Source organism: Zalophus californianus, chromosome 10, assembly GCF_009762305.2.
Source record: "Zalophus californianus isolate mZalCal1 chromosome 10, mZalCal1.pri.v2, whole genome shotgun sequence".
NCBI lineage: Eukaryota > Metazoa > Chordata > Mammalia > Carnivora > Otariidae > Zalophus > Zalophus californianus.
The window spans coordinates 3,805,826-3,820,095 of record NC_045604.1 but is presented as its reverse complement, the minus strand read 5'-3'; the positions used below and the strand labels follow the sequence as shown (position 1 = coordinate 3,820,095).

Below are 14,270 nucleotides of genomic sequence, written 5' to 3'. Positions count from 1 at the left end.
CCAGGTGCATGACTGAGAGTGCTCCTGAACCTGAGAAATGTTCTACTGTGTGTGTATGTTCTCATGTTTTGTGAAATCAGGATAATACCATAGAATATAGTTTTCTGTCCAGATGTGTTTTCTTACTTACTATCATTGCATAATACTTTTTCCATCCCACCATCCTGTGCCCTACCCCAGCTCCCACCATAGCCGGCAAGTTCCCTGGGCTCCCTCCAGGCTAGAAAGCCAAGGCCCGCTTCTAAATATCAACTCATGCTATAAACACCCACAGAATGAATTTTAAAATCTGCAATCGTCAAGTGCTGTGTTCAGGCCACAGTGGTTTTCACTTTTCTGAACACAGTTGGTCCCTTTCCCCCACTGCTCCGCCCCCCCCAAGAACCAGACCGAATTCTTCTCCTTGTGAACTTGGGGTGACAAGCTAAGCCCTGGATCCATCCGTACGGGGAATGTCACAGGACCCATCCAGTGCAAATCTCCTACTCTGGTATCTAGATCCTGAGGCTTTCGTGAGAAATAGAGAATCACGCCTTGTAGTAGCAGGAAGAGAAATCAGTAAAGATCTCGGACTCAAACCTGCAGGATGTTAGGCTCTTATGAAGGGCAGAGGAAAATGAAGTGTTTTGGAAGATGACAAGGCAAAAGCAGTGGCTAGAGTCTCTTGTCGAGGGCTGGCTGTGTCCAACTTCGATGTCCTTCAGGCCAGGAGTGTGTCCTTATGAAATAATTTGAGACTCCTCCCATCAATGTCTATAAGTTTTCAGTTTCATCAGCTAGAGAAATTGAACATTTTCCTTCCTGTAAACATCTTGGTCACAATGAAAAATTACAGCCAAGTTATTTTTTCTTAATTTTTGTGGTTGTTGTTGTTAAAAAAAAAAAAAATGGTCTGTAGCTGCAAGGAGTTACAGCCCTGACATTTTCTTACCCGGCAGGCAGACTTAAATGTGGATCAGCAGATACCAACACCCTGAACCGGGGCTCCAGTTTCGAAGGGGAGCGATGAGTCATCCAGCCACTTCTCCCCCCTTTCTTTCTCCCTCGGGGGGGGGGGGGGGGGCTCTGGCAGCAGGGGAGGGACCTTCGAGGTCTGTCATTACCAGCACTTGAGCGCACTTCCTGGATGGAGGAGGTCGGCTGTAAAGATCCTTTGGTTTCAACGCCCTGCCACGCACATGCTAGGGGCCTGATAAAGGGACAAAATCATAACAACTACGTGAATCCTTCCTAGAGTATTTGTAAATGAATTGTGCACTATTTGTCTGCTTGCCTATGCCTGGAATCCTTCCCTTCAGTGACTGAATTTCAGTTTTATTCTTGCCATTCTCAGTTATACAGAGAAAGCAAGTGTGTAACGTGTATAGTTGCCTTATATGAATACGATAACCAAGTCTTTCAGAATTTGAAAAAACACTAAGCCTCTAAAAGGGTTGAAGGCCTGACAAATATTTTTCCTTGTATTTTTTTTTTTTTAATCCTACGAAGGGCACGGGATACACCCTGGAGAATCTGAAGATGTCAAATAAATGGAAGGAATCAGCAGGCAGTATTGTAACCTGCTATGTGATCTTCACGAAGGATGAGGCCATGACCGGAAGGGGGACTCTCAAACACCAGCTAAATTTGGCATATTAAGTGAAGCCACCTAAAGGAGGAAAAGCTTACTGCATTAATCCACACCAGGGTGATGGAGAAGAAGTTGAAGTCTGAATTGGGAAACCATCTGGATAATTCCACCAAAGCAGCAGTAAGTCAGCAAAAACCAAGGAGGACACGCCAGGGTGACGCAGACATCTGCGGGTTTTCATGATTCTTTATTACAGATTTTACCACCGCTGAGGTGGGTGCATCGGGCTGGTCTTAAGGGAAAGGGTGGAGAGGGACCTTAGGGAGGCCATTACTCATCAGTTAAAGAATTGCTTTATAAGAATTATCTCTTTAAGAGAATGCACACAGAATAATAAAGGTAAAGTGAAGGGACTATCTTAGGAGACAAATATGGCAGGGTTATGAAGCTGCTGATATTATAAGAGTTAGTCGAGATGATAGCAGCATGCAAATAATTTTATGGATTGAAATACTCCTTCCAACTATAATTAAGCAGAGTTGACAGTCTTGAATGTTTAATCATATGCTTAACTGTTGAATGTATTCCCATCCCAGGCAATAGCAGCCAATCTATTTCTTATTCTGATGACACGTCACAACCAGAATCCAAGCTTGGTTGGAAATGCGTTATTTAAATGAAAATAAATGACTATTGATACAGTTCAGTTGGGCTTAAAAAGACTGTATCTCACATACACAAATATAGACTATTCTTCTTTGATCATTGATCATTGTGGCAAAAAATAGATCATCATAGATGATTAGATGCCAGACTTGCCTAATGAATCTTTTCCTATAGAACTTTCAGGGAGATATCTTGAGAGAATGTGCATTAATAGGGCCCCCAATCCACACCCTGCCAAGTGGGAAAACTTCACCACCATCGAAAGTCAGAAGATAGTCCTAGTTTTTTTGCATTCAATCACCAGCCAAAGTTCCATTTGGCAAGTCAAGACTTCTAATTCCATGTGTTGGAGAAGAAAATTGAGCAAACATTGGAGGGCTTGCCTTACGTAACTTGAACAACCCATTCACAATCGTTCCTGAAGTTTATAATATTGATCTTGGAAATCTTGTTTGCTCTCTAGATAAAAGAATAATAAATTTAAATATACCTTTAACCACTTAAGTGACCAAGGAAAATAAAAATAGTAAAAAAGAAAAAAAAGAAAGGAAGAAAAAAGAAAAACAAAGCCCACCTTGCATAGCATTGAAATTGCAGACGGATGACCACGGCAAGCCAGAAACAACAACTGCTTTTTGTTGTAACAAGTGTGCGCTGGGCTGAGTGGCCAACTCAGTGTTCATTTCCAAAAAACAAGCGCTGTGCTCCAAGGAATGAGAGAGACGTGCTGGTAGACCCCCATGTGTCCCTGAATGCATCAGTCTCAGGGCTGTGTTGCTAGAGCCGTGGCCTTGAGCATGAATAAACAGGACTTGTCAGTGTCAGAGCTCTAGGAGACAATGTGCCAACAGAAACCCTGGGAGCAGACTGGCTCGCCTTCATGATCCTCTCTCCACAGTGGCCTGGGATCGCATGAGTTGCATCAGAATGCTTTATGAAGAGAAAGTTGCCTCATCTTTAGAAGTGTGAGAGGCAAGGATGGGAAACAAGTCCATGGAGCCCATGGAGTCCATGGAGCCATCTCCTCAGACCAGAAATACTTAAGAGTGGTGTGAGCTTGGGATGCCTGGCTGGTGCAGTCGGTTAAGCATCTGACTCTTGGTTTCGGCTCAGGCTGTAATCTCAGGGTCGTGAGATTGAGCCCTGCGTCGGGCTCTGCGCTCAGCGTGGAGTCTGCTTGAGATTCTCTCTCTCTCTCTCTCTCCCTCTGCCCCTCCTGCTCATTCTCTCACAAATAAAAAAATCTTAAAAAAAAGAGTGGTGTGAGCTGACAGTACACAGGGCAGTCACCTTTGTGATTGGACCTTACTTGTGTCTGACTTCTCATCGATGTGACCAATCTACCAGAACCCAGGAAAGCACCTTCCCAGGGAGGTGAATCAGCAATAATAGATTTCTATATGAAAGTAACAGTAGTAACAATGGAATGCAGCCTGAAAGAAATTGTACAACTACTTAGAGTGACATAATAGGATAAAGGAGAATATAAGCATGTTCATTACAGACATAACTATAACACAGGATAGGAAAGTTCATACGACATAGGATTACTGTTGTTTCAAATGCATTTGAGGACAGCCATGCACTTTAGCATTTTACCCCTTAAGTCCATTTCTCCCTCTGCATATGCACTTGTAAGATGATCATAAGGTCTTGTGAGCGCTGTGAATTGTGCAAGACTGTTGAATCACAGATCTGTACTTCTGAAACAAATAACGCAACATATTTTAAGAAAAAAGAAAAAGAAGAAGATAACAGGAGAGGAAGAAAAGGGGAGTATGTCAGAGGGGGAGACGAACCATGAGAGATGATGGACTCTGAAAAACAAACTGAGGGTTCTAGAGGGGAGGGGGGTAGGGGGATGGGTTAGCCTGGTGATGGGTATTGAGGAGGGCACGTTCTGCATGGAGCACTGGGTGTTATGAACAAACAATGAATCATGGAACACTGCACCAAAAACTAATGATGTAATATATGGTGATTAACATAACAATAAAAAAATAAAAAAAAAAGATGATCATAAGGTCTTAAACAAATAAAATAGGCTACAGAATATTGATTGATGTAGGATGCCATTTTCAGAAAATATTATGTGTATCCTATGTACTGAAAATCGGGAAGGGCACATATGTGATATAACTGGATTTCAGGTAAGTTACATTTTGTTTCAGTGCTTTGTGGTCTGGATTTAGTCATTTTTGCTAAGATAATTATGTATTAATTGCATAAAAAGAAAGTTTAAAAAAAAGGGAAAGAAAGAGAAGAAAAGATAAAAAATTGTAGTTGATATAGTTTTGCCACTCTGGTCCCCCGTAATCTCATCTCTTTTCTTGTGTATAATACAATACTCTCCTTTCACACAATGAGTCATTGGTATTTCAATGACCTATGAGGCCGGTCTTCATATTTGTGGGACATAGCAAGAGTCTGGCAAATCCAAGTTTCAGGGCAATATAATCAGAACTAATAAAGTCATGCAAGTATAAAATGCAGCTTACTCATTTCACTTCCAGGTGTTTGTGTGTGGTTTTCCTCCCGCCTGGATTTCCCGAGACCCTTAAACTCTTGTCCTTTGCCCACTACTTGCTCGGGTGTCTCTGTATATGTGGCTGGACATCTTTAACCTCAATTTATATATTACTTCTTGCCTAGATTAGATGACCCTCAGGTGTGTTTCATTGGACCCTGTGAAATTCTTATCTTGGTACTTGGTGTTATTTTGTTGGGCAATTGTATTTATTGAGAGCACACTCTGAGGAGGTCCTGAGCTAGTAACTTGGATAAAGTACTTTAAAAGACAGACGGGGCACTCCTACTCCTGCAGCTTATAGTGTGGATGAAATGACAATTAATAATTATAGTTGTCACAAGTGGTAGAAAAGAAAAACCGAGATCCTATACAAGTAAATACAAAGAAGACTTCTAGCTTAAGATAGGGCCTAAGGGAGGATTTCCTGAGAAGGAGACATTAGATCGGGAGCCAGAGGACGAAAAGCGTGGACCAAATTAGGTTTGTGAGAGTCCTTCAGTAGAAGGAAGCAGTGTATTGAAGAAAATCTGAGTAGAAAGCAAAAGGAAGACACTTGAGAGACTCAGTAGACAATGAACCCATTGCCGTGTTCACAGGTATTCTTGTGGATGCTACGTAGTTCTCTCCCTCTGCCAGGAAACCAAAAGACAGAAAACTTCCTGAGGTCAGAAATGTCAAATTCACCAAGGGATACTCACTATATGCATTTGATTAAATGACAATTGGGAGTTATTTTTGTGGAAGATGAAATGAGATGCTATTTTAAGGCTCAAACAAAATAATATGTGTTAACGAAAATGGAGCAAAGGAGGGATGAGGAGAAAATATCCTATTTAAGAGAAAATGCCCTTGTGAACACGTGATCACTAACCCAGATCTTTCTCTACAAAATCCCTAAAAGTCTTACCCCACCGAACTTCTCTGTAGTAGTATAGACCTTGAGATATTCTTTAGAAATGGGAGAAAGCGCTGTTTATTTTTAAGAGTAGGAAGATAAATTAGTGAAAATCTCTGGAAACTGAGGTGCAGAATGTTAAAACCTTGTGAAAGTCTAAGGAAATGAAGTATTTTGAAAGATTACGATGGAAAATCAGACTAGTTGGGATGATTTAAAAAGTTGATTAGTGCTGGCTGTGGGATGCTGTGCCATGAGCTAGTTTTCTCCCCTCTTTGCTTTTCTCCCAGAAAAAGAGTTTTGAAGGTATGAGGTGATTTGGAGACTCCACCCATCAATGTTCGAAGCTTAGATATTATTAGGAAAACTGCAGTTTCCTTCCTGCAAATATCTTTTTTCTTTTTTTTTTTAAGATTTTATTTATTTGACAGAGAGACACAGCGAGAGAGGGAACACAAGCAGGGGGAGCGGGAGAAGGAGAAGCAGGCTTCCCTTGGAGCAGGGAGCTCGATCCCAGGACCCTGGGATCATGACCTGAGCCGAAGGCAGACGCCTAACGACTGAGGCACCCAGGTGCCCCTTCCTGCAAATATCTTAATCAAAATGAGAAAGATGATAGCAGAAATACCCTCTTTTGGTCTTGATACACATTCATAGCTGAAGAGAGTTACATTAGACCTTTCTCATCCACTAAACTTAAATGTGAGTCAGTAGAAACCAAAGTCCCTTATTTTAGACCTAAATGGGAAGGTGAGTCACCCAACTGCTTGTCTCTCCTTCCTTGCTCTCAGAGTGGCTGTGGCAGGCGGCGACCTTGGGAGAAGCATGTGTCATTAGCCCCACTTGACTGCACCTCCTGGGTGGAGGAAGGTCTGCTCTGAACTCTTTGAGGTTTCAATAACATGTGACACATTCTCCTAATTATTAACACCTGGCATTCCTGGACACTAACAGAAGCACAACATCATCATAAGTATGTGAACCTTCCTGGCATATTTATAAATGAGTTTTTCACTGGGTACCTTCTTAACTATGCCTAGGATCCATTATTTCAGTGATTGAATTTCATTATTAGCCTTGCTTTTCTCAATTACCCACAGGAAACACAAGTGAGTAATGAGCTCATATGACCACAACAATAAAGCTTTCATATTCCCAAAGAGCACTGAGGTTGTGGACGGGCTGAGGATCTGATAAACACTTTTCTTTTCTGTTAGGGATAAGGAATGCACTCTGGTGAAATGTAATGTCAAGAAGTCAAGTGAATGGAACCCATCAGGAGTAGGTATCGTGATAAGCTATTATCTGACTGGAAACAGAGTCCCCAAGTAACAGCTAAACATGGAGATCGTCCACCGTCATCTGAAGGAAGAAACTGATAGGGTTAATTCAGGCTAGTGACATGGAAGAGAAGGTGAAGTCTGAATTTGCAAACTGTTTTACTTCACTGAAGCATGAATAAGTCAGGGAAAAGCAAGGACGATCTGGCATGAGTCCTACAAAAACCTGTGGGTTTTCATGACTCTTTATCACAGACTTTAGTGCTGCTTATGAGGATGCACGGGGCTGGTCCTAAGAGTAGAGAGGAATAGGGGTGCCCAGTGACTCAGTCTGTTAAGTGTCTGGCTCTTGATTTTGGTTCAGGTCATGATATCAGGGTCATGGGATTGAGCCCTGAATCGGTCTCTGAGCTCAGTAAGGAGTCTGCTTGAGATCTCTCTTCATCTCCCTCTGCCCCTCTGCACACCCTCCCCCCCACCCTGCCTGCATGCTCTCCTTCTAAAATAAATAAATCTTTAAAAAAAAAAAAAAAGAGAGAGGAATGTTAGGGACTTCAGAGAGGGTCCAGTAAAAAACCCTGCTGAGGGGCGCCCGGGTGGCTCAGTTAAGCGTCTGCCTTCGGCTCAGGTCATGATCCCAGGGTCCTGGGATCGAGCCCCGCATCGGGCTCCCTGCCCCGCAGGAAGCCTGCTTCTCCCTCTCCCACTCCCCCTGCTTGTGTTCCCTCTCTTGCTGTGTCTCTGTCAAATAAATAAAATCTTAAAAAAAACAAACAACCCTGCTCAATCAGGTTGAGGCTTGGTTTTGGTCTTGGTAGGATGGGTCTAGAGTTGTCCATTGTGTGATGTTTACCCCGCATGTGCAGCCTCCCTGCTTGGTTAGTTGGTTGCCCAGGTTGGAAAGATGTGTCTCTATTGTAGTAACATCCACTAGCCAGCACTGAGCGCTCCCTCATCCTTCCTCTCTGCGCTCAACCCCATAGCAGCTGCTGGGCCTCGCTTGATCTGAGCCCCAATACGTGCAGATCCCAGGACTCAGCCGGTGAACGAGGCGCCCTCCGCAGAGCTCTCTTCTCTCCAGATGCCAGCTGTTTCGGTGCCACACATACTGATGTTTACTGCCGTGGCCGGTGTGGCTGCCAGGCTCTGCTCTGACACCTGTTCCCCGGCTGCAGCCCGGAAACCCACCCCGGGCACCTGCGGTGCTTACTGCTGAGTCGGCTTCCCCTCAGGGGTCTTATCCTTGTGCAGCCTGCTGCTCCAAGCCTGAAGCTGTCACCTCCCGTCCTAGGACGGAGTCATGGTGTTGCTTCTGGGGGGAGGCTACTCTGCAATCCCCAGAAACAGAGTTAGCTGCTCTATTGTAAATATTGACTTTAGGGGGCACCTGGGTGGCTCAGTTGTTAAGCGTCTGCCTTCCGCTCAGGTCATGATCCCAGGGTCCAGGGATCGAGCTCCGCATCCGGCTCCCTTCTCTGTGGGGAAGCCTGCTTCTCCCTCTGCCACTCCCCCTGCCTGTGGTCCCTCTCTCGCTGTGCCTCTCTCTGTTAAATAAATAGATAAAATCTTTAAAAAAAAATATTGACTTTAGGAATTTAATTTCTTTGGGTGATATTTGCTGTCATGTAGGATAGATGTCACTCACTATTTTATGACTTTTTGCTCTTTGCATGTCCCTCTTTGGGTCACATGGGTCTGGAATCCACACACGTAAGAGAATGGGAAAATACCGTCGAAAAAGTAATAATGTGGTGTACCTACAGATCAGGGGGATGGGCCTAGATGTTTCACTGTAGCTAGAGATAGGGAAGCTTCTTGAAAATATTGGCCCCTCTGTATAAATCACCAATGGTGCTTCCTCCAGAGAAACCAATGCCATGAATGCTCCCCTTCAGAGGGACAGAATTGTAGAAAGGAGCTATTTTCGGGGGACCGAATAAACCTTTCTCCAGGGCATAGGACTCACTGATTTTCAGAGATGCTGTGGGACCAACCTGCATCACCTGAGGCTGACCCCAGCGAGGGCCCTCTGGAAGTCACAGTCAGCATGCAGACCCCCATGTTGGTGAGGTCCAGAGCACCCCACCCCCGCCGCCCCATGTGGCTCACAGCACACAAATCAACCACCCTCACACAGCTCGCTCCTGGATTAAAGAGACCGTATCTGGCGCTTTGGCAGATGATGCCCTTTGAAAAAAGAAGTTTTACTTTTTTTTTGCATTATAAATGTGTTAGTTGTAAAATGTAATATTCTTAGAAAATACAGAAAAATACAAGTAAATTTTATAAAATAAAGAAATATAATCTACAATGCAGCCCTTAAATATGCTGGGCTATTTCTACTGCATCTATTTTTAATAGAAATCCTCAGTTTTAACGATATCACTATGAAAGCCCATGAAGTGATCTGGAGGGGAGTGCATCAAATCAAATTCCACCTTCAAATCAAAACCGACTGGCTCCTTCTTGCTTTTCCTAGCCTTGATGACCTTAAAGGAGAGAGAAGAAAGAACACAATGAGACCCTAGGGGTTGCACTGAAGGTCTGCTGCTCTTCTTCCTTCCACCCGCAGTGTGTCTCCAGCTCCGTCAACACCCCATGTCCTCTCTCGGAGGCTGCTCATTCTCTCTCCCATCTCCTGCACTGCACCGCCTTCTTGTAAGCCCTCCTCATCTGGAGCCTAAAGGAGAGATCTCCTGCTGCCCCCACGGGTCCATTTGCACAGCTCCACAAGGATGGTGAGGAGGAACTGGGAAAGAAGGGGAGTCCTCACTGGAGCAGAAAAGTGACAGGAAGCAACAAAAGGTAAATATTTTAATTATTTGCGCTCAGTTTAATGTTGATTAGTGCATCAGGAATTCCACGGTGGACCTCTCTATGTGTGTGTATGTTCCTATGTGCCCGAGAAAGACAGTGTGGTGTCATGCGGGCCAAGATGTGCACTGCACGACAGTGTGGTGCCTTTGGCTCTAAGATACAGTTATTCAAGGTCCTGGGACCCCCTCGGTCATTTGTGTCTGGCATGTGCTCGGTTGACCCCTCTTCTTCGTTAAACTTGTTTTGATGCTTATTATACACACTTTCCATTTTACTGCTGAACTCTGTGCTCACTTGTTTTGTTCCTGCGTGGTATATTTCCCCTCAGGCCACTCTCAAGGACCAGTTTTTCCCAAAGCTGCACCCTTATGTGACTGATCTGCCCACTGAGCCCAAGAATCTGACTCTGGAGCCAAAGCCCCTGGGCCAGCATAGGAATCTCGGTTGCAGCAGGTACAGGCAGTGCCAAGTAGGGCTATCGCCTATCTTTCAATGATAGTGATAATCAGTATCTCCATCAGTGAAATGGGAATAACGACTTCAGTATCTTCATCACTGTCTCAGTGCCGAGCACACAGTAAGTGCTCAGCTAAGTGTTTTCTTATTCGTTTAAATATACATGTTGTTATGTTATTATTTCTCTTGGGCAATATCATTCACACCCATGACTTTAAGAATTATCCTTAAACTGCCAAGTACGGCTGTTGCTTGCTGTCCCTGTCTCCAAATTTGGCCTCTCCCTAATGCATCCCTCCAGAGAGTTACTAGCCTACTTTTTGCCAAGATGTCAAAGTCATCAGGCATTCTTCCGCATAAAATTTTTCAAGTGGTTACTTGTTTTCACAATGAATTTTCCATTTCCATTTATTTCTGACAAAAGAAGTACACCAAATACACCCCCTGACTCCTGTTTTTACTCTCTGGCCTCATCTTCCATCCATCTCTACATCTATGGCATTTCGGTTGTACGTAAATCGTGTTGTCTCACACTTTTGGGGATACACACGCATCATTTCTTTTGCCTAGAACTCTTTCCAATGTCTACGTTGCTAAGAAAAATAGTACCTACTGCAGACTGATTTCCGTTTTGGTGTTCGGCAGTTAGATAATGTGCATGGTCTCACTTAACCATGCATGGTCTTACCTCAACCCAACGACGTAGAGACTGTGACCCTTTCAGAGGACCAGTCAAGCTACCTCCCCAACGTCAGGCCAGGATTCCAATCAGGTCTGTCCTATTCAAAGCCCTGCTCTCAACCATTATGAGAAGTAGCCTCCCTGCCTTCCTAATGTCTTCAAATATTTCCTTATTTAGCGTAAGTATCTTATCCTTTTGAAATCTATGTGAATGTCATTTCCTCACAGCCTTTTAAAAATCCTCCACTTAAAAATGAATGCAAGGCATGGCTGTGTTCTCCTCCCACCCGCTGGACTCTTATGCGTCCAAAAACAGGAATCTGGTGCTCTCAAAACCTAAACAAAATTATTTGCCTCTATTGGCAAACTAACGTTCCTCTATGCAGTTCCCACCTGGATGAAGCTGTGCGTTCCACATGTCAGTTTCAGCTTCTGGTCAATTGTTTTCAGTTGAAAGCAGAAGAGTCGAAGTTTATCTCCTTTCTCACACTTGATGTTGTGCCATCTCTCGGTCCCCACGACCTCCATCACTCCTGTATTATCCTGTATTTCATATACTGTCGTCTTCCTATTCACTTTTTTCTGCAACAGAAATGCAACATTCAGTTTCTGAAGTCATAGTAGTGACTTTCATATGTATGAGGAAGCACCTGGTGGCACAGGAAATCCAAGACATAAAAAAGCAATTATAGGGCACAAATACACACACAGCTTCGGCAAGGTCTTATCAGAGAACTTTCCTTTTATTATCCTGCTTTTGTATTTTCTTCCCCTTTCTTGTTCTAGATATTTTCTATCTGGCAATTCCAGAACAATGAGTTTTCTTCCTATTTTCTACTGCTTCGCCGCAAGGGAAGCATTGATTCCTTAAAACAACTGGAATCAGAGAGAGGCATCGGAGCCCTGGTGGACTCCTTTAGCTCCTGTCCTTACGCAGAAAGGAATGGACATGACCACGACTATTCACCAGCCGATTATAAAGAACCTATACACCAAATAAGGTTCCAGTGACTCACTAATTCTTTTTTCAACCTTCTCCATTTACCCATCCTTCTCCAAATCTTACCTCCACTGACCAGGATCCTGCAGTTCACTTTCTTAAGTTATAACTCATCAATTCTATAAATACATTTTTAACCATAGTCTCTGAAAGACAGTGTAAGAAAGGAATGGAAGTAAATTAAGGGGCTATCCTGGAAGACAGGCATATGGGGCTATGAAGCATATAAGACCATATGAGATCCTATGAGATACCAGGGGAGTTCATGACAGTCTGTAAATTCTGGGGAGAACTGAATGCATCATACTAACCAGTACCCTGAATTTGGACATGACATATCAGTAAAACTGTCCATGCCATCCCTCCCCCCTTTTGGGGATATAATGGAATTAGATTGCCATGTCTTCCAAATATCACACAATATGAAACCTTAGTCTTCAATAAACTGTTCATAAATAATGTGTTAAATAAATAGGTTAGAGGAGACAGCCTTGAATGATTATATTATTTGCCTACATGTTGAAGGTATTCATACGTAGGAGAATACAAGCCAATATATTTATTACTCTGAATATGTGTCACAGCCAGAATTAATCTTTGTTAGGGCAATCTATTATTCAAAGTAAGAAAAAAAAAGATGTATACAGTCGTGGAGGAGCTCAGAGATACAAAAATATGAGCATGTGCATACTCATTTATACCCTGTGCTGTCCTTGCTCACGGAGGTTGAAAATAATCATTACTGGTGAAATAGCAAGGTTTCTAGTGACTCGTTTTTCAAAGAACTTGCATGAAGGTATCTCGGGTAGAGGACTATCAGGTCACCAGTCCTGTTTCCTGCTGTGTGGCACACTTGACCCCCTAGCTGTAGTCAAGAGAGTGGGCTAGGAGCCGAGTTCCACCCCTGAGTCAGTACACAGAGCTTGGCAAGTAAAAACATTCACTTTCAGGTGTGGACAGAGAAAATAAAAACAATTTTATGGGATTACCTCATGTAACAGAAATAAGCCATACACAAATGTTCCCGATGCTTGCTTGTAAAGATTATCAATCTTGGGAGTTTCGTTTGCTCTTTTGGTGATGCTGTTTGGGACCACGATCAACTGGAAAGGATCAGCTTCGTACACAGATGAGGTTTTGTTTATCTCGAGGATTCCTTTGCATTCATAGTAATCTGATATGGTAATGATATTCTCTTTTGTGAATTTCTCTTTCAGGTTGCTGTTTAAAACCTTCACATGGAAAAACTGACTGGGAGTGGCCACTGTAGCATGAAACATTCTGCTTCTCCCGTCTTCTGGGGACTCGTATTCAAATGGCTCCGTTGCTTTCAGTACCAGGACAGTCAGGGGGCCCTGCTGAAGGACACGTCCTCTAGGAGCAGCTTGATGTTGGCCCTTCATCATCTGGTTGTGTGTTGGACAGAAACAGGGAAACAAACTTACAAGTCTGGACAGGGAACACCAGTCAGGTCATTTTCTCATGCATGAAACCTTGATTATAACACCGGGACCACAACGACCCTCACAGATATTTGGAGCTGGAGCCAGGCTAGAAAGGAAGTGCCTAACAGAAAGGAAAAGCTAATGAACCGGTAGCTTATCTAGCAAAAGTATAAGGTAGCAGACAGTGGCCTAGGAGTCCAAACACCCTCACTTCAACAGAAGCGTCTTTCTGAATTAAAGCCAGATCCTCCCAAGAGCGGCACAGAACTGTGGATGACCAGAGCGTTGCCCTCAAGCACCAAAGGAACAGGTTCAGATATTTCATTCAAATAGATCCTCCACCCATTTAGTCTTAAACGACTAAAGAAAGTAAAAAGTGTGAACAAACAACGCCAAGAGCGCTGCAGGTGGGGACCAGCACCCACACGAGCCACAAAGATTCAGGGTTCTCGGTGTATCTGGGGCCATGGTGAGGGTCCAGCTCATGTCATCTCTGCACAAGAAACAGTGCTGTTAGTGGCTCCAAATTCCCTATTCTACTTGGCTCCGTAGAGGATATGTGCCCGGAACCATGTAGCCACAACGTTTCTCTAACAGAAAAAAGGAGGACAGATGTGTTCACCTCTAATCCCCTCTCTCACCGTGGCCTGGTCTGTGTGAGCAGCGGCCGAGTCCTGTCAGGAAGGGGAAGCCACCCCCTCTGCGCAGGAAGTGTGGCCGGCAGGGATGGGTGTTGGGGTCCCAGAACATGGAGGGGCATGGAGCCAAGCCATTTACCCCCCCAAGTCCGGAGGTACTTAAGACGGGTCTGGCCTGGGGTAGTCCACACGGCGAGCACCATCCTACTTTATGTGGCTGTGGCTTCTCCTCATGGGACCAACAAGGGAGGTCTTGTTACCCGGAACAAGGGAGGCCCCTTTGCCCCAGGGA

At 44.0% G+C, this 14,270-nt stretch overlaps 1 protein-coding gene across 1 annotated transcript in view; it reads right to left on the bottom strand.

The window, feature by feature from the left end:
• The window catches only part of IFI16 (interferon gamma inducible protein 16), a 96,881-nt gene that overhangs the window by 75,871 nt on the left and 6,740 nt on the right, over positions 1-14,270 (bottom strand). Inside the window, exons 5-6 of the mRNA XM_035722176.1 lie at positions 12,885-13,301; positions 11,289-11,477 (exon numbers count right to left, since the gene is read on the bottom strand). Coding sequence (XP_035578069.1) covers positions 11,289-11,477; positions 12,885-13,301 — 606 coding nt within the window. The remainder of the gene's footprint in view (positions 1-11,288; positions 11,478-12,884; positions 13,302-14,270) is intronic.